Raw genomic sequence first — 19,458 nt, forward strand, 5'->3', positions numbered from 1 at the left:
TCATTTACGCGAAGGTATTCATTGTTTTGTGTACTAATCCACTCTTCTAATAACAATCTCATCTCACTACGGAGATGGGCACCGAAAGAAATTAAAAGAAAACACCAGTATCCAACCCAATCACTTTTAGCAGATTTCTTCCATTCTTTTTAACACCAGTCACAAGTGCTGTCGTCCTCATGTGATCATTAAGACAACCTCATGTGATCAGAATCAACTTAGTTCAATACTCGATCGCAAACTATCAAAAATCATTTCCATTTTGACTTACTCGTCTATTATTACTCCCGACTTATAATTTATAGTAATTAATATCGACACGTGTACGCTCGTAATTAATATAATTTTTTTGGTATATTCTTGAGAGTGGACAAATTTGAGTAAAACATATTTTGACACGCCGAATGGAACTGTTGTATGTGTTAAATCATGGGATAGTTGTTGGTTGAGCATAATATCATATCATCCTTGATTGATTTGTGATCATGTCCTCTTATATTGTTTTTATTGAGGCTGGCTGAATGCTCTTTCATTTTCTTATAAAAGGCAGTTGAAAAAATAGTTTTGGGTACTGTTGGTGGGGACGCAGAAAAATGACCAGGCAGCAAAATTTGGTAATAAAATTACGTAGGTAGCACGCGAAGCTAAATTAATATAATGAATCTGCAGAAACACCATATCTATCATAATAAACAATTATCACCTGACTGACCTGACCTGACCAAAATTAAAAAGAAGAAGGAATGATGACAATCCACACGGACCATCCAAGATCCATCCAACTACTTTACATTGATCGATCCATCGATCTGTCCTATAAATTATAATGCTCGCTAATAATATTCCTTTGCCTCATCATCATCATATGATAATTAAATTTACTCCAGAAGCTGGCTGGACGATATTAATGATTAATATAATATGTTCAAAGATAACGAAAAGTATATGTATGTGAGAGTTACTAAGGCCGGAATCTGTTGGCTTGGCCAGACAAAACACTTACTTAAAATGAAGATAACATTATTTTGTTATTTTTAATTAATCATAATATATTATACGTGATAACTACTTTCATTTCATACAAGTTTTTCTGGCTGAGCGAAGGTGGCTCATCTCATCTCCACCAAAGTAGACATTAAAAGAAAGTGATCTTCCCTCACCACTCAACTGATTATTCCCAGTACGACACACATCCCATCCATCAAATAATATTATTATATGATAATGACACAAACAAACACTTACCTCCACTCCACGCCACTCCACGCGTGTGCGCTGTGGACTACTTACTTGTATATGTGACAATTAATTAATTCAGCCATCATTTTCTGTGTTTATTTTATTCAGCCATCATTTTCTGTGTTTATTTTATTCATGTGTGTATGTGTAGTGCCTGCTGCTCTCATGCCTGCCTATATCTCTCTTTACTAATCATCAGTAACTAGTTCTTGTAGTGGTACTAGTCCTTTCACCTTTGGTTAACATATCTTTCCAAATTTTAGGTCCAAATATTAGCATTAAGTTAATATGAAAACGAGGCTTCATATATATGTAGTGGAACATTCTGAGGTATATATATATATATATAATATTGGCTCATTGATGCGCTCATTCCTATTATTAAGAGAACCTTCATTTCCTGTTATAAGTAAGTGGGTTCTGAATATTATTTTAAGGACACTGTCTCCGTCATTTCTTGTAAGGAGGCATTTATATTTCTTGTAAATTACAATTTGACATATATATAAAAATAATGCATTAAAAACATAAAATAAAATAAAATCTCTATATACATGTCAAATTATGATTGACAGAAAAAATAAGAACATCGACTTTCAAGATTAATTGATGATTACGGCCTTTTTTACTTTGGGAAATAAAGGAATGGGAAAAAAAAATTTGTAATTTTGGTAGGAAGTTGAGGAGCTAGAATCATTCTCTTTTCTTTTTATTATTTTGGTTAGAAGCTAGAGTCATTCTTAAACATATAGAGAGGGAGAGCACTAAGACTGAGCAGATAATAACATGAGTTGGCGGGACCACCACGAGTCTTCCACCAAATGATTTGAACGATGTCGTAAGGATCGCATTCGCATGTGTAACCATTATGCAAGCTTTTTCGACCGGAAAAAATAAAAAGAAAAAAATATATTATACAAGCAACGCCAAAAAATCCCCACCCATTACTAACTGGCATTGCAGGCCACGTGTAGATTCCCGAACTGCATTGCTAAAGCACACGAGACGAAAATTGTTCGGAAACTCGGCCAATCATTTTATGAACGTTCTGTACATTTCGCATTCTTCTCTCTTATTTTTATGCTATTCTTTTTTTCAAAGGTAAGAAGGGAAGGAGAAATTTACACATACGAATATAATGGGAATTTAAATCCAATATTATTTAAAAATACACAAAAGGCCCTAACTAATTCAACTAACATCCATTGATTCTTATATTTATGCTTTCATATACCCTTTTTATCAACCACAATATATAAAATGTCAGGGATTTGTCCTTTCATTTTTTAGTAAAGTAAAATCAGAAGTTAAAGGTAATATGATAAATAATACCTCCCACAACTTCTCAAATACCCCACTTTTTTTTTCTCACTTTTTTATACCTCTATTTATATATAACTTCCAATATGCGTAGTTCTAATAATTTTTTTTCTTCTTATACAAATGATATTTTATTTTAATTTAATATAAATTATATGGAGAAGGATTCGAACTAGACTGCAGAATGAAGAGCATTTCTGCTCTAACCAACTTGGCTAAACTCATATCAACTATAGCTCTAATAATTCAATTACTAGAAGCATCACATATTTTGAGAAAATGGAACGTTTCTTGTGATTAATATATCACATTATAACTATTCATGTAAACTTTTATATTAAAAAATCGAAAATAAGTAAATTTCATTAACCAAAGCATTGGTTACAATGAGGACATCAATAATACAATTCATTGGCTACTTTGGCCTTCTTCTAACTAATAATTACAACCTTATTCGTGTAAAGCAAAACGGATAAAAACATGAGTCATTGTGTTACAATCCCTAGGTGGATATTGGACTTCCTTTAAAGAAAAATGCATAAGCAAATCTTCCACATCATCCACAATGTTGTCCACAACAACCCAAATAGTCTCCCCCAAATTAATTATCATGATTGCCTCAAAAGAATCATTTTCTGTAAGGAGAGGGAAAAAATCAACATTTGCATATAAAGCGCATGCAATTATGTAGCTAAAATGAAAACACTGCAGTTGCTTGTATAGATATGTTCAACCATAAAAACTCCATTATTGCCTCAAACCACTACTCAAACTTATAGCATTGTCAGCAGCTCCATCACCATTGAGCTTATGCAAGCCTTCATGCGAACATCTCTGAGTCTCATATGGATTCACCTTATCAACACGTGATTGTTCTTGTTGAAATTTATGAAATACATCAAAAAAATCCCTCACAAAGAATATGGGTAGGATTATGCACATCTTGACCATAAAAGTTCTAAACTATTCATGTAACCTATAAACATTACACATTATGCCAATATGATTTAGTCCAGTTGAAAAAGGGCCTTAACTTGCTGACTCATGGTCTCAGGTTCGAACTTCTAGGACATCATAATAGTGTGTGTGAGTGAGAAACCCTCCTCCCATATAGTTTAGACTATTGCTAGTACCAAAAAAAAAAAAAAGACACATTACAGCTTAATTATTACCTAGTTAATTATTTGGAAAAATGAGATATATACTTAAACGATATTTAAGATAATTTTATAATTTATTTACCCAAAAAAAAGTTAGTATAAATTAATTACCCAAAAAAAAGTTAGTATAAATTTTTTCTATTTAGATATCTGTACTATTATTAATAGAACCCTCTTTGTTAACCACATATGATAAAATGACCATTTTGTCCCTTTTCATTTTAATTGAGTACAATAATAGTTTTAATAATTGAGGGTGCTATAGTAATTCTAACTTGGCCACTTTCTATCTTCCACATTTATCTTTTTTGTAACTTTTCAAACAAATAACTTCTTTTTGCACATGCATAGTATGTGACGAATTTATTCTTCTATGAAATTACTTTAAAGCACAAGTTAAATTCAGTATGGTGTCCACGTAAGCAACGAAGGAGTTGACCAAGTGCCACTCCAAAAATAAGTGCTTAACTTGATAGTTTGAATGAGCAAAAGAAAACTTGATAAATTGAATGGAGGGGTAAATGGTGTACGAATTTGTTATTTTAAGTGTGATTTTTATCAAGAAACTGCAGTTTAATTTATATAGCGTACATGATCCTTTTTTTCATTGCTGACAATCAATTGCGAGGAAGCTAAGGGAGGGAGGTGACCACTACCCCTCCTCTCCTCCGCCTATCTTCCCTTTTCTCTCTTCATCTCCTTTTCTTTCTCTCTCATATTTTCCTTTCCTCTATTTTCCTCCATTTTCCCACCCTAGATAGTCTAGATCTGTTTGGATATAGGTCTGTTTGTCTGTTTGTTTTGTTTGGTTATTTTTGCAGTGTTCTAGGTGACATGTGTTGTCTTTGTCTTGGCGGCGGCGATAATAGTGATGCTGGATTGTGTCTCTTCTTGGGAGAGTTGTGATACCTGGTGGCTGATGTTTTGTCTCTATTTTAACGGCGGCGGCAGCAACGACATTGGTGGTAGTTGTTGGGATGTGGTGCTCTTCTTTACTCTGCGCCGACCGAAGAACTATTGCTCTAGCCCCAACTCACTTAACTTCGGAGTTCTCATGACTCCAAAGCCAGTGAGCTCCCAAAAGGCATTGTGTTAGATGGAGAGGGGCATGTACATATAAGGCACATCACCCCCTCTCCGTTGGTCGATGTGGAATATTACAGTCCACCCTCCTTAGGGGCCCGACGTTCTCGTCGGTATACTCGCACGACACGGCAGAGTGGCTCTGATACCAAATTGTCACATCCTGGGATCCGCTCCGCCGTAGCACGATATTGTCTACTTTGGGTCCTCCTCTCTGCCCTCACGATTTTGTTTCTGGGAACTCACGAGCAACTTCCCAGTGGATCACCCATCCTGGGATTGCTCTAACCCCAACTCGCTTAATTTCGGAGTTCCCATGACTCCCAAAAGGCCTCGTGCTAAATGAAGGCGTGTATGTACATATAAGGCACATCACCCCCTCTCCGTTGGTCGATGTGAGATATTACAACGGTCCTTTCATATGGATCTACTGTGTTGGTCTCTAGTTGCAGTTCTCGTCAGAGGTCTTTGTATTAGGTTTTATTTTTGACTTGTTCTTTTATTGTAATGGTCCAAAGTGAATTGAATTGGACTCTCCTGTTAGTCCATAACATGTGTGGTACTCTTTCCTCCCTTGGGATTTGTCCCATAAGGGTGTCCTATAAAGGTTTTAACGAGGCCACTGTATCATGTCGCTCTTTGTACGTCTGTGGTTTTATGAATGAATTTCTCCTTCTTAAAAAAAATTTATATAGCGTGCATATATATATATATATTTGATGACTTTTCCTATTGAGAGGGGCGATAGCATACTAAACTCACACACACTACATGAATGCTAGGATTCGAACTCAGGACCTTGCCTGAGAGAGTAAATACTCTAAACCACTATATTAATGGGTTCTTTGGGCATACGTATATTTTAAAGAAAAGAAGAGAGAATCAATGATATATATATATACATGGATAGATATAATGGAATTAGTAGGGAAGTAAGTAATGAATAAATATATCAAAAGGCAAGAGTAGACTCCAGTGGAATAAAAACTCCATATCTCATGGTCATATCGACATACATTTTTATAATGAAATTTTAAATGGATACTGATACACAAGTTGGGAGAGAAAGAGAATGCACTAAAGTATGATGCGCGCGCCACCCAGCGTCCAGTAGCCAAAGACTTCCAAGTCTCAGAAACGAAAAAGGGTAGGCTCCACTCCACCACGCAGGACCCATTTACTCTTATCTCTCTCAGACCAGTCTCAGTGCTCTGCCATTAGAATTTATTTATTTATTTATTTATTTTTTATGGACACAAATTGGAATATGATTGATGGGTTCTTCCTTTAATCATTCTTTTCTGTTATTCAGCTCAAGTTTAAAATCGAGTAACCAGCAAAACGAAAGTGTGTGTGTGTGTGAGAGAGAGAGAGAGAGAGAGAGAGAGAGAGAGAGAGAGAGAGAGAGAGAATAGGGAAGAAGACTTTGTTTCGCATCTAACTTTTAAAATGAATATAAATTAATACATATGCAATCATAAAATACAAAAGTCATATCGAATTTCGGCGATACGAATGTTGAAAACTACAGTCCAAATTCAATTACTACATATTTAAAGGAAGGGAATATAAGAATCAGTCGACTTTACAAGGAAAAGCACACCATTACTTTCACTTTTAGTTTACTTAAAAATTCTTTAGGGCAGCGTTCAATTCACCATAGCTTTCTCTCGTAATCCCATAACTCTTCTTTTTTCCTCTCCCAGCTTTTACTTTTGAACTTATTCTTGCTCTTAGCTAGAGAAAAAGTAAATTCCATGATCAGTAGACTGTAGAGGCATGTATTTCTTATGCTCTATCAATGAGAATGTACACTGAAATATCAGTGAATCGCATGCCATACCATCCATAGCTCAAATCAAAAGAAGAAAATGCAAAATGTAATCGTCGATCGTCATTCATCACTTTTCCTTTAATCCCAAGAAATAGAAACCAAAATAAGTACTATGGAACAACTAAGCGAGAATTGAAAGGTCATTATTCCTATTCCTTCTGAAAAGTTAAAATATTTCTATTTTATTTTATTGAATTTGAAAGAGTGGGAAGCCTTTTCTAGACATAGTATCGTTTATGATTGTGATGTTTTTTTTCTTCTTCTTCATTTGATACACGCGATATTAGAGAATGAAAATTGAAAGCAATGTTATTAACTGATTCATATTTCAAATGATTGTAGGTATTTCAATATAACCTACAAACCTTTTGCTTTGAAATTAAATGATTGTTAAGAAAGAGTATAGCATATTAGCATATATCTCATCTTTCCCAGTAGTCATAAAGTGGTGTTAGGTGTTTTATGTACGTTATAAATTATCATTCATATGTGTAAAAAAAATTTCTTAATCTACGTCCCATAATATTAATCAAGAAAAGACAGAAAAGATTCCGGTAAAGGAGACTCTATCTTATCTAGCTAGGACGATATCAATATAAAGATTATAATGGTTAATAGTTAGTGTTAGAATATAAGTATGATAAAAGGTGGGATCCCACCATCACCACATGGAATGGAGGCTAAGCCCAGGCCTACATCACCATCACCATCACCATATAGGAGTGCACACAGAGAAGTCAGGAGAGGATATCCTCGACTCGACTCGATCGATTATATATATGTATCTCCATCCATATATAATTGGCTATATAATTATGTGCTCCTAGGTCACTTCACTTTGGGTTGGGACGCCAAGTTAAATTAAGCCAACTCAAGTACTTCTCCCAACCTCACTAACGCACGCAACCAAAAAATCCAAAAAGGGAGCGAGATTTTGTTTTGTTTTGTTTCAGATTTGCCATGTCTCTCAGCAGCATAGTGCCAAAACCAGCAGAATATGGCGGCAGTGACAGTGCTACTGTGGAAGGCACGCCGGAGATGTCTGAAACCCATAGCAAGGCTGTGGTTGCCTACCCGGCAGCCGCCGCCCAGGTTAACTCACAATCTTTCCTACAACTCGCCATGTACCCCATAACTTTGAAGGTCGGTTTCTCTCTCTCTCTCTCTCTCTTTGTAGATCTGATCATCTCATTATAGTTGTAGCCAGCTTAATAATTAATAAATTTAATTTCTGGTCATGAACATCATGATCTATAATTTAATAAATTAGTAAATGAAATGATCATCTAGTAGAATTATGCATGTGCGTGCTATATATATAGTAGAATTAATTATGAATATTGAAGAAAAGCTAATAATAATAAATTTGATAAATTGCAGTTTGAGGAGGTGTTTTACAAAGTGAAAATGGAGCAGAAAGGAGGAAGAGGAGGAGTGTCGTGGTGGGGCACAAACACTAGTAGTAGAGAAAAAAGTATACTGAGTGGGATAACAGGTACGGTCTGCCCAGGAGAGATACTGGCGATGCTGGGCCCATCTGGGAGTGGGAAAACCACCCTTCTTACAGCTCTGGGAGGGCGCCTCAATCATCAGAATAATTGCAAGTTTATGTCAGGAAAGATCACGTACAACGGTCAGCCATTTTGCGGAAGCATCAAACGAAGAACGGGGTTTGTTGCCCAGGACGACGTCTTATACCCGCATCTCACTGTAACCGAGACTCTGGTGTTCACGGCTCTGCTGAGGCTGCCGAAGAGCCTGAGCAGGGATGAGAAAGTGCAGCACGTGGAGCACGTGATCAGTGAGTTGGGATTGAGTGGGTGCCGGAGCAGCATGATTGGGGGCCCACTGTTTAGAGGGATATCAGGTGGAGAGAAGAAAAGGGTGAGTATAGGTCTAGAGATGCTAATCAACCCAAGCTTACTTTTGCTAGATGAGCCCACCTCAGGCTTGGACTCCACTACAGCTCAGCGAATCCTGACCACGCTCAAAAGGCTGGCCAGTGGGGGTCGAACCCTCGTCACCACCATTCATCAGCCCTCCAGCCGCATCTACCACATGTTTGATAAGCTCGTCTTGCTTTCCGAGGGCTCCCCCATTTATTATGGCCCTGCTTCCGCAGCCCTAGATTATTTTTCTTCCATTGGTTTTTCCACGTCCTTGCCTAGTCTCAATCCGGCAGATCTTTTGCTAGATCTTGCAAACGGTACGTACGTTACTGTTACGTCTGTCTTTAAGTCTTGTACGTACCTACATGGATACATATACATACATACATACATACTCCCCTGATTGTTTGAATTACTCACGTACGTACAGGAATCGCCCCTGATTCAAGACATGCATCTGAGCAACGCGAGAACATGGAACAGGATCAGAAGACCGTGAGAAAAGCTCTCATTTCCGCCTACGATAAGAATATTTGCGCAAAGTTGAAAGCTGAGCTGTGTGCTGGTTTGGAGGTCAACAACTACAATAATTACATGAAAGATGCTTCTGCAAGTAAACATATCCTCTCTCTCTCTCTCTCTCTCTCTCTCTCTCTCTCTCTCATTTTCCTTCCTTATTCCCTCTAATTAATTGCTAGATCTTGCAAATGCTAATACCAGTGGTGTAGTGCAGGACAAGGTACAGAGCAACATTGGTGCACAAGCTGGTGGCAGCAGTTCAAGGTGCTGCTTCAGAGGGGGCTGAGGGAGCGAAGGTACGAAGCATTCAACAGGCTAAGAATTTTCCAAGTAATAAGTGTGGCCACGCTTGGTGGACTCCTTTGGTGGCGCACACCCACGTCTCACATTGAAGACCGTGTAAGAAAAGAAAAGAAATAATTAATATGTATTATTTATTTAATTTAGTTTTAACAATAATAAAATGAATTAATAAAATTGATATTTGGTAAATTTGCAGATTGCTTTGCTCTTCTTCTTCTCCGTGTTCTGGGGGTTCTACCCACTTTACAATGCAGTTTTCACATTTCCCCAGGAAAGAAGAATGCTGATAAAAGAAAGATCATCAGGAATGTACAAGCTTTCGTCCTACTTCCTAGCAAGAACAGTTGGAGACCTGCCACTGGAGCTGGCACTCCCAACAGCATTTGTGGTAATAATTTATTGGATGGGAGGGCTTAAACCTGATCCCTTCACTTTCATCCTCTCCCTACTGGTTGTTCTTTACAACGTCCTTGTGTCCCAGAGTCTTGGCTTAGCCATTGGAGCCATTCTGATGGACATAAAGCAAGCCACTACTTTGGCATCTGTTACAACACTTGTTTTCCTCATCGCCGGCGGGTACTATATTCAACAGATTCCTGCCTTCATTGTCTGGTTAAAGTACTTGAGCTACAGCTACTACTGTTACAAGCTTCTTCTTGGGGTTCAATACGACGAGGATGAATATTATGAGTGCTCCAAAGGAGTCCTCTGCCGTGTTGGAGATTTGCCTGCCATCAAATCAATGGGTGGCCTCAACCACTTGTGGATAGATGTCTCCATTCTCGCCTTAATGCTACTGGGTTACCGCCTTCTTGCTTATCTTGCACTCCATCGAGTGCGCTTGAGGTAACTCATGAATTCACTTCCTTCATCATGATTCATATCATCATCGATCATATCCTTCCTTCTTTCCTTCCTTCCTTCCTTCCTTTTGGATGCATATCGTACGTCGTTCATGTCCACGTCTTTGTCCTCCTCCTCCTCCTCCTCCTCCTCCTCTGCTAATTATAATTCATAATCAAGCTAGCTATACTTACAGCAGCACATCAGTCTCGATCCATCTGAAGAGTTTTCTCCTTTTCTTCAACCGATCGATCATCGATGAAAAGTCATTACAGTCGATCGGGGGTTTAGTTAAATTAATTAGCGGGAAAATCATCATGTGCTGAAAATTATGAGCCAACTTTGATATGTATATATCCTTCTGAGTTCGTCCTGATCAGTTGGATATACAATATTATTGTACCAGAGCTTTAGATCGATATTCCTAACTTGAAGTTTCTAATTTTAGAATACATTGACTATATGCTGCTCGTATCGTATAAAAGGAAAGAACATATATAATATATGCTCTCCAATATCTCAATCAACCATATGAAACCGTTTAATCATTTTCATTATTTTTGTATTCGTCCATTTTGTTAATTATTTTCTTGACAAAGTGTTTGGCAACACAAATATTTGTATTGCAAAACTATGCATACGAGTCGTTTTTTTAATTATACTTTTATTAGTGTTTATTCTGATTTTATCCCTAAATTTAATGGTAAAATTGACTTTGACGGTAAGATCAATTTGATACTAAATGGAGAGTTAGAGGACTATTGAAATGAAAATTTTAGTTCGTGGACCAAAATGAGACTGAAGTAAAATTTGGGGGACCATTTCGGTCAATAACCTATATTTTTTTAAAATTTTCAATACCCATATAAATTGTAGTTTCTTCTTACCCGTTTGTTTCAAACAAAGTTTTGTTGATCTATTCTTTAGTTCCTTTTCTATGTAACGAGTATTGCAAATTTGTCTCCTTCTCTATGGTTTATTACATCATCTAATGCTGAAATTGATGTCAGCTTATGAGAGAATATAAAATCGATGGTTGACATTATACCCGATGCCTCTGTGCGCAAGGCAATGAATGAGATTAATGCATGTAATTTGTTTGAATTTTTTTTCTTCACAATCTTACATATAGGTGTTGTTTATAGGTTTATTTTGGGGTAGGAAAACACATTTTGGAACTCATTATATTATAGGATTATAAGTTTTTAACAGCCTTACATCAAATTTTCTGTACATAAGATATTTTTTTAGAACGTATGTAAATTAAGTCCACCATGTTTTCAAATCATGGATTTGTCCCTGGCTTCTTTCATTGAAAGGATAGGAGACCTTTGTTCCAGTGTGCCTTCAAATACGTTTGAAATAAACAAAACAGTAAAAGAAGAGGCCCACACTAGAAGGAGTTTTTGTACGTGCCAGTTCCAGGAACACTAGACGGTGTGAATCCATAGATGATAACTGAAATTGGGTGGAGGAGCAGCATGCAAAGGAATGATGGCATCCAGAAACGAATGTCATTTCATTTCCTACTTTGATATAGTGGAAAATCCACGCCATAAATTATCGCCTGAAGCAGTAGAGAAGGACAAGAATTCATGTACTATCTTGTCTCTTGATAGGCTGTAGACTTGTGGTCTTCGTTGGAGTATAAAGAAAGTGGTAGCCTTTTCCTTCTTTTTTTAAGGGTGTTAAATAGAATGTACTACCTTAGTCAAGGTCTCTCCCTCCCACCCCCGACACTTTTATATCTACATGTTATTTTGGATAACCTTATCTCTGAAGTTTATTGAGAAGTTTAGTTATATACTTATTTCGAGCACTAGTATTATAAATTAGCACCATACTCTTTAATTTGTATAAATAAATAAAAAAAAAACCCTACTACTATCCTAATTTCCGATTTTACTTAATATACTAATTTCAGATTTTACTCTCTTTTTTTTTTGAGTGTTTTGAGTTTTTTTGTGAGGTTTTGAGGTTGTGCTTGTTTTAAGAAAACTGATGGCAGTTTTGTAAATTATAGAAAGTTCAAAGCCCCTTTGTTATGTTGTAAGTGGGGCTTGTGTGTGTTTCTAAAGCCCATTTCATGTAGGAAACACACCCAAGTCCCATTTACAAAATAACAAAGAGACTTTGAACTTGCTATAATTTACAAAATTGTCATCGATTTTTTTAAAACAAATACAACCTCAAAGCATTTTATAATTTGGGCCTTATATTAGTGAAACTCCCAAAGTTGTTAATTTGTTTCACTTAGCTCCCTAATAATTTTGACCCAAAAAAAACTCCTTGAACTTTATTAATGAAGATGGGAATTTGAATTTAAAAACCCAAGTTGTCTTAGTGCAAAATTTAGAAGCCCAGATAATGGGCCAGCCAAGCAGTAAAGCCCAATATGCCGAATCCACCTGAGGCAGCATGGAGAATGGGCCAAGTCGTAAAGCCCACTATTTCAATTTCCACAGAGCGTGCGCGGAGTACCACAAGTACCTCTACTCCTACCGAGTAGCCCTGGTTTGTTTCAGAAGGGAAGAAGACCACATTCTATTGAAAAATACGAACAATAATAAAAGAAGAAGAAGAAGAAGAAGAAAAATAAACGAAAAAGGATGGAAGGTGAAGAAGAGGGAGGAGGGATAAGGCTGAGCAAGAGATTTTCGGACAAAGGAGGAGGGGAGGTTGATTACAAGACCAAGTCAGGTACGGCCTGGAGCCACTCCTACCTCAACCAGAAGCCATGGCACCCTCTCTCTTACCCCAACCAACGCCGCAAGTGGATCGCAGAGCAGATCCAGGCCCAGCACCAGCGTCGCACCGAGGAGGTCTCCCGCGAGGCATGTCCCCACCGCCCCCTCTCCCTTCGCATCCCTTCACCTCAATTTTCATGCTTTCCCTTCATCACAATTTTTTTTGGGTCTGTTGGTAATTTCAGTTCTCTCTCTTTCTTATCATTTGTGCAGTATGCCCAAGAGCAGGAATTCTTTCGCCAGGCCGCTCTCGTCTCCAAGAAAGACAAGGAAAAGGTGCTAAAACTTCTTCTTCTTCTTTTTTTTTTTTCGAAAACATTTGATTATTCTCTTTATTTATGCCATTTACTACTTATTATTCCAACTCCGAAAGGACCCGTTCCCATTGCTTGAGTTAATGTGTAGATTGAGATGATGAAAGCTGTTAGCTTTATGTATGTTCGTCCACCCGGTTACAACGCCGAAAGTGCCAAAGCTGCAGAGATTGCTGATGAGAGTGTAAGAGAGCACCATAATAACACCTCCTTTGAAGACCCACAAACACAAACGCAAACAGATGCCCCTTCCACTTCAAGGTACAATGCATTATATTATTTTCTTCCTTATTGTATGATATGTTTTCATTACATCTTTGAACTAATTTTCTCTTGCTAATTAGGCCACAGCCACCAGAGTGTATGCCTCCTAGTGGCGAAGAAGCCAAAAAACCAAGACTCAAAGACGTGTTTGGCCGTCCTTTACCAACGGAACAAGAATTTGAAATTTTGAAAAATGCTCCAAGGTGTGCCTGTTGCTGCCTTTGCAGTAAGATGCAATGTTTTTATGTTACTTTATAGTTTCCCGATTGAAATACATTAAGATGCTGAGAAGAAAAGGGGCTTAGTTATGACAATGATCTTTCACGCACTTTGGGTTGCATTGATAACTTTGATAACTTGGCAATGCTTTTAGGAAATTAGATTATAAGATTCTTAGATTTGGTTTTATCTCAGTGTAGGCATTTTCAGAGTTTGGCTCAGTTTCTTGTGATCCATCAACTTCTTCATAACCCAGACTTTAACTGAATACCCCGGAGTCCTTGCTGGACTGTTTAAAAGTATAAAGTTGATGGGTTGTGATTCTAGAAATACATACAAGAAGCTGTTACATCACTCGAGTCAGAATCAACAAAATTTGTTATGCAACTCTTTCAAGTCAAGCATATCTATGACTAATATATTGACTTATGCATTTTATTATTAAAAGGAGTTGAGATCTCGAACTGAGATTTCTCCTTCCTCACAGATGCAGTTGTCTCTCTCTGTACCATGGTTGGTTTCTCTTAGTGTCTATTTATATTGAAAGTGACCGAGGCTCACAGTTGGTGCATGTAAGGGTACCTTTGAGCCTGGAAGTCATGCTTTATTATTTGCAATTGTTGCCCACGGTTACATTACAATTTCTACAGTCAAGTTGATACTACTCTATTGTTTTGATGATGATAATAATAATAATAATAATTTTTCTAAAGGATGGAGACTGGTGTCCCTACGAGGGCAAAGCCATTTGGAGTTGAAGTGCGCAATGTGAAGTGCGTAAGGTGTGGAGCATTTGGTCACCAAAGTGGTGATCGTGAATGTCCGTTGAAGGATGCTATAATGCCTAATGAGGAGGGCCGATTGAAAAGGGATGACCCTTTGACTGCTATTCTTGCCCACACAGATCCTAGTGAGGTTTGTACTTTTGTTTTTATCTTGAAACCTAACAGTGGGGGATTTTAATATCCCTTGCTCACAAAATTTTTCTTATCTCTGTCAAATTGGTGAGTGCTTGAGGTGACGCCTTGCATGGTAGGCTGGCATAAGGCTCAAAGCATTTGGCTTGGATCTTTGAAGTTTTTTTTTTGGTTTTGTTTTTTGTTGTTGAAAGAAGTGCACGTTATATTTCCTACCCAATAAAAAGAAGTGTGGATTTCTATTACCATCAAAATTTGTTTAGATCCCTTTGGAAAAGTAGAGATTTAAGCTCATTAAGGTTACTCTCTGAAGTTTGCCTTCTAATTCTATAAGCTTGTTTTTTACTATCTTAGCATCGCTGGCTAAGAGTTTGGGAAATTGGAATAGGGTTTTCTTTGAACAGGGATGGTAGATTACATTTTATGAACTGGGAGAAAAGGATATGTTTGTTGTCACTTTTGTCTAGGGTTTAGGGTTGTTTGGTAAATAAAATGTCTAGCTTAAGTTATCTAAAAAGGGAAAAAGTCTTTATCAAATTTGTTGTCCCCATTATGGGGTTAGCGTAGCCATAAGGAGGGTTCAGTTGTTTAATAATGCTTATAGGGGAAAAATGGCAGTACAATGTAAGTAGGGGGAAGGATGGTTTATGGAATAGAATTATGGTTCATTTGGACATGAAGACTTGGGGATTTTAGCAGCCACTTAAAGAAGAGTGGCAGTTTTGAAGTATAGACAAGGAAGGCCTATTGTTCTACTTTTGCAAATGGGAGTGTTATTTAGTCTATGGGAGACCATAAAAACAATTGGGAGGATGATTGTTACATGTGGTTTAGTTGGAAGCTTGAGGTAAGAAACTGTGGTTTTGGTCATAGCATTCAAACTACTGCCGCTGGAAAAGTAAGGAATAAAAGGGGAAAGACTGTCGATAAACAGGTTATGGTTTTGATCACTACTAATTAGTACTGAAAAACAAAGGAAGTAAAATTTCTAGGATTCTCACGTAGAATCTTATACTCTTATAGATTGGGAAGACCTAGGTTGGGATTGTATCTCAGAAACCTCAAGGAACACCTCATAACTTCAAAGATAATACTAATCTAAGAGAATTTGGTTTTCAATGTGTCATTTCATTTACTAATATTTAAGTTGTTGCAGACTGCAAGTACTGTTCTCTTAGTATTATGAGAGATCAGTGAGTACCAAGTATAATAATTTTCTTGAAGGAAGAATTTTCTTTTTGCTTGTGGTTCATGTTATTTCATTGTTCTTCCAGAAATACTTTGGTACATGATCGAGCTCATCTTTAAGTTCTTTGCGTCTATAATTTATGTAGCGGAAGAATTAGTTGGTGTTACTTACGGATTTGGAGCAAGTTTATGAATTGGGGATACGGTCACCTCGTTTGGGCCAGTCATTTAATTCAGATTGTGACAGTTGTTCATTATTCTTTCCATGAAATTGTAAGTCATGACCAATATACTGATAGGTAACAGCTTGCAAGAGTCAAACATTTGTTATACATGTTAATTTGGGTTAAATTAAAATTGTGTTGCTCAGAATGCAGTTTATTATGGCTGGAGAAATGGAAGCATGGTAGACCATTGTCAGGATGTTAGACAACAATTGTAGAATATAAATATAACTTAAAGTAAATTTCTAAGTTAGTGACTCTTAATTTTCACAATTATAACCTCCTTCCATCCATCATTGTTAAAGGCAAAATGCCTTATTTCCCTGATGGAGGCACATCTACAGAAATTTCAACCATATATTGGTTGTATATTGCCAGAATTCTATCCAACTTCTCAACTTACCTGTAGTATTTTTTTCTTGCTCATCCAGATGCAAGAGAAACTAATGAAGTTGTGTAGAAAAAGCCTTCCAACAAAATTATAGCTTGTAAATGAAGAAATTGTAAAGCAGCTGTGAATCTGTGACAGGAAAGGTAGTATATTTATATGTTCTAGACAGTGGTGGAACACTTTCTCTTTTGCCTACAGTTATGAAGTGGATTGGTTAATGTAACCGATCAGTTGTTTGTGTGTGTGTATTTCTGGTTTGTTTCTTTTTCCAGCTTGTTACTTTGCTTCTTGGTCTGTTTCGATTGTTCCATCCTTTGATCTCTACATATGTTTGAGCCATATTTATATCTTCTGTTTTGCTGTCAAAAGGTTGGCTCTAACATCAACTTTTGTGTATTAGTACATAAATAGATTAATTAACTTGTCTATTTGTTTGTTTAATCTCAAAATTATGCTTACGTACGATAACGAAGAATTCTCCTGTTTGCTCTGTTTGAAACGCTTCTACTATACATATAGTGCCCTACATCCCTGGAAACTGAGTAATGCATTCTTATATGATTATGATGCAAAAAAGAAAAAAAAACACTAGGACTATATATATTATATCTTGCTTATTTTGCAGCCTCTAAAGTGGGAGCTCAAGCAAAAACCAGGAATTAGTCCTCCACGTGGAGGGTTTAAACCAGATGACCCCAACCAACAAATAGTTGCTGAGGACATATTTGACGAGTATGGAGGTATTTGCATGATGATTTCTTTCTTGTATCTTTGTATTGCATGTGAGGTAACTACCACCAACCTCATTCATTTTTCAGGCTTCCTCAGTGGGGATGTCATCCCTGAGCTACTGACCAACTTCTCAAGCCAACCCAGGGACAAGTCCAAAAAGAAGACCAAGCACAAAAAAAAGCAGTCATCACCAATGAGTGGGGAAGACGGGTTGTCATCTTCTTATGAGGATGATAAGAGGTCAAAGAAGAAAATATGCAAGGTAAATAAAAAGAAGCATGGTCATTCTGAATCGAGTCCATCAGAGATTTTGGAATTTGATAGACATAAAGTAAAGAGTAGAGACAAGCATTCTTATTCATTTGAGAATTCAAATAATGAAAAACATCAGAGAAGTACAAAGAAAAGACAGAAGCATTCTCATTCATATGAAGATTCCGAGATTTGTAGGCATTACAAAAGGGACAACAGCAGTGACAGGTGTACTAATTCATTTGAAGATTCTGAACCTGACAAGCACCATAGAGATGTCCAGCGCAGACGCAAGCATTCTTTTACAGTTGGGGATTCGTATCATGAAAAACATCATAGAAGTAGAAAGGTCAGACAGAAGCATTCTCATTCATATGAAGATTCCAAAATTGATAGGCATTGCAGAAGGGACAAGAGCAGAGAGAGCTTGAATAATTCATCTGAAGATTCTGAGCCTGATAGGCACCTTAGAAGTATCAAGAGCAGACACCGGCATTCTTATTCATCTGAAGATTCTGGCACGAACAGGCAAAACAGAAATAAAAAGAGCAGGGATAGGCACTCCTACTCGTATGTTAAAACCGAAGATGAGAAACATCATAGAAGTAGAAACAGCAGACACAAACACTCGTGTATCTGAAGATTCAGTTATGAGGGGGATGGTAGAAAGGGGGATGGCACATGTGGGCACCCTATTGTAGTCAACGTCGCCACTATCAAGTTATCAACCTCACTGTTTATCAGAATTAGATTTTAAATATCTTTACAAAGAGCTGGCTTAGCAAGTGTTGTGGTGGAAATGAGCTCGCTACTAATTGTAATGACGAGAAGGAAGCGAGACAACTGACATGACCGATTATCTGTCTCGTGTTCTTGTTGTGGCTTAGCAAGTGTGTGTGTTGTTTTATTTTTGGTATTCGAAATAAGAAAAAACATGTATGTAATCAGGCAGCTGCTTTTCTTCTGTATGCAAACATGTATGTTATTGACTCCCAGAAAGAAACCCAAAAAAAAAACAAAATGATTAAATTAAAGTGTTTTTTATTTTTATTTTTATAATAATGTGGCCAATTCCAGCAGCAGCAGCCCGGTCCAGCCAAATTAATTGAAATAACAAGGCTAATTTATTGTAGTATCTCTTGAAATTTCGGTCAAATTTTATTTTATCTTTTTAAAGTTAAAATGATCCACTTAACTTCCTTGACTGTGGTTTTGTGTTTCACTTTATCTTCAACTGTTATCTCTGTTACTAACTCTGTTAATTTTGATGACATAGCATGGCTATTTAGTCTTTTTACAACAAGTGTTGATGTGTGATGTTTGAGCCCTTTTTTTTTTTTTTTTCCTTAAGTGGAATAATTTTTTTTTGTTCGAAAAAGTGGAATAAAATAATGTAATTCCTTTTTTCTTTTTTCCTTTCTTTCTCTCTCCCCATCTGGATCTATTTGGTTATCTTTCAAATTCAATCCCCATCCTCAACAATAACAAAATCTTCAAGTTCTTCACACCCAAACCCAAAAACTCAATTCACCAATTTCCCCCATAAACAACTCCCAAAATAATGAAAAATCTGATTTTGGCCTTTTTGATCTGCCTCATGTTTGCTTTGTCAAATGGGTATGGAGGAACCAAGGTCAGAGGCAGGCGACAGCTCGAAGACGTGAAGACGAACAAGGATGTTTAGGAGTCGGGGGGGTTTTCGATGGTGCAAGACAACCAGAGCCAGCGAAAGAGCCACCAAAGCAACGTCGGTGAAGGGATTCAGTTCTTGGAGGTGGTGGATGTGCATAGGTAGATGGTTTTTGGGATCAAGTACTATCTCAAGGTCTTTGCCGTGAAGGTGGTGAAGCTCGGAATAGAGAAAGAAAAAAGGGCGAGATAAAGAGATATAGAGAGGAGTTGTTGGGAGGGGGTCGGGTATAGAGAAGAAAGAGGGAGAGAAGAGAGAAGGGGAGGGGAGAGAAGTAATAATTTGCTAAACTTTTTCTTTCCTATTTGTTATATTTATTAAAATAAAATA

The 19,458-nt window shown here is 37.1% G+C and overlaps 2 protein-coding genes across 2 annotated transcripts; both read left to right on the forward strand.

The window, feature by feature from the left end:
- LOC18789428 (ABC transporter G family member 14) lies at positions 7,386–10,720 on the forward strand. The gene is made up of 5 exons (XM_020555885.1): positions 7,386–7,779; positions 8,017–8,842; positions 8,956–9,138; positions 9,259–9,443; positions 9,544–10,720. The coding sequence occupies exons 1-5, from the start codon at positions 7,597–7,599 to the stop codon at positions 10,195–10,197; spliced, it is 2,031 nt and encodes a 676-aa protein (XP_020411474.1). The 5' UTR covers positions 7,386–7,596; the 3' UTR covers positions 10,198–10,720.
- Positions 12,698–18,472, forward strand: LOC18793315 (uncharacterized zinc finger CCHC domain-containing protein At4g19190). Its single transcript, XM_020555886.1, has 7 exons — positions 12,698–13,024; positions 13,151–13,213; positions 13,343–13,512; positions 13,596–13,718; positions 14,448–14,649; positions 17,080–17,194; positions 17,273–18,472. Exons 1-7 carry the CDS (start codon positions 12,800–12,802, stop codon positions 18,076–18,078), a joined length of 1,704 nt encoding a protein of 567 aa, XP_020411475.1. The 5' UTR covers positions 12,698–12,799; the 3' UTR covers positions 18,079–18,472.

Source organism: Prunus persica, chromosome G1 (assembly GCF_000346465.2).
Source record: "Prunus persica cultivar Lovell chromosome G1, Prunus_persica_NCBIv2, whole genome shotgun sequence".
Classification (NCBI taxonomy): domain Eukaryota; kingdom Viridiplantae; phylum Streptophyta; class Magnoliopsida; order Rosales; family Rosaceae; genus Prunus; species Prunus persica.

Excerpts from the sequence above, each read along its gene's own strand:
- LOC18793315 (XM_020555886.1), top strand. The coding sequence starts at position 12,800 with ATGGAAGGTGAAGAAGAGGGAGGAGGGATAAGGCTGAGCAAGAGATTT. Across the intron at positions 13,025-13,150 it reads CCGAGGAGGTCTCCCGCGAG|TATGCCCAAGAGCAGGAATT; the intron begins GCATGTCCCCAC and ends TCATTTGTGCAG. Across the intron at positions 13,214-13,342 it reads CCAAGAAAGACAAGGAAAAG|ATTGAGATGATGAAAGCTGT; the intron begins GTGCTAAAACTT and ends GTTAATGTGTAG.
- LOC18789428 (XM_020555885.1), top strand. The coding sequence starts at position 7,597 with ATGTCTCTCAGCAGCATAGTGCCAAAACCAGCAGAATATGGCGGCAGT. Across the intron at positions 7,780-8,016 it reads TGTACCCCATAACTTTGAAG|TTTGAGGAGGTGTTTTACAA; the intron begins GTCGGTTTCTCT and ends GATAAATTGCAG. Across the intron at positions 9,139-9,258 it reads CATGAAAGATGCTTCTGCAA|GACAAGGTACAGAGCAACAT; the intron begins GTAAACATATCC and ends GGTGTAGTGCAG.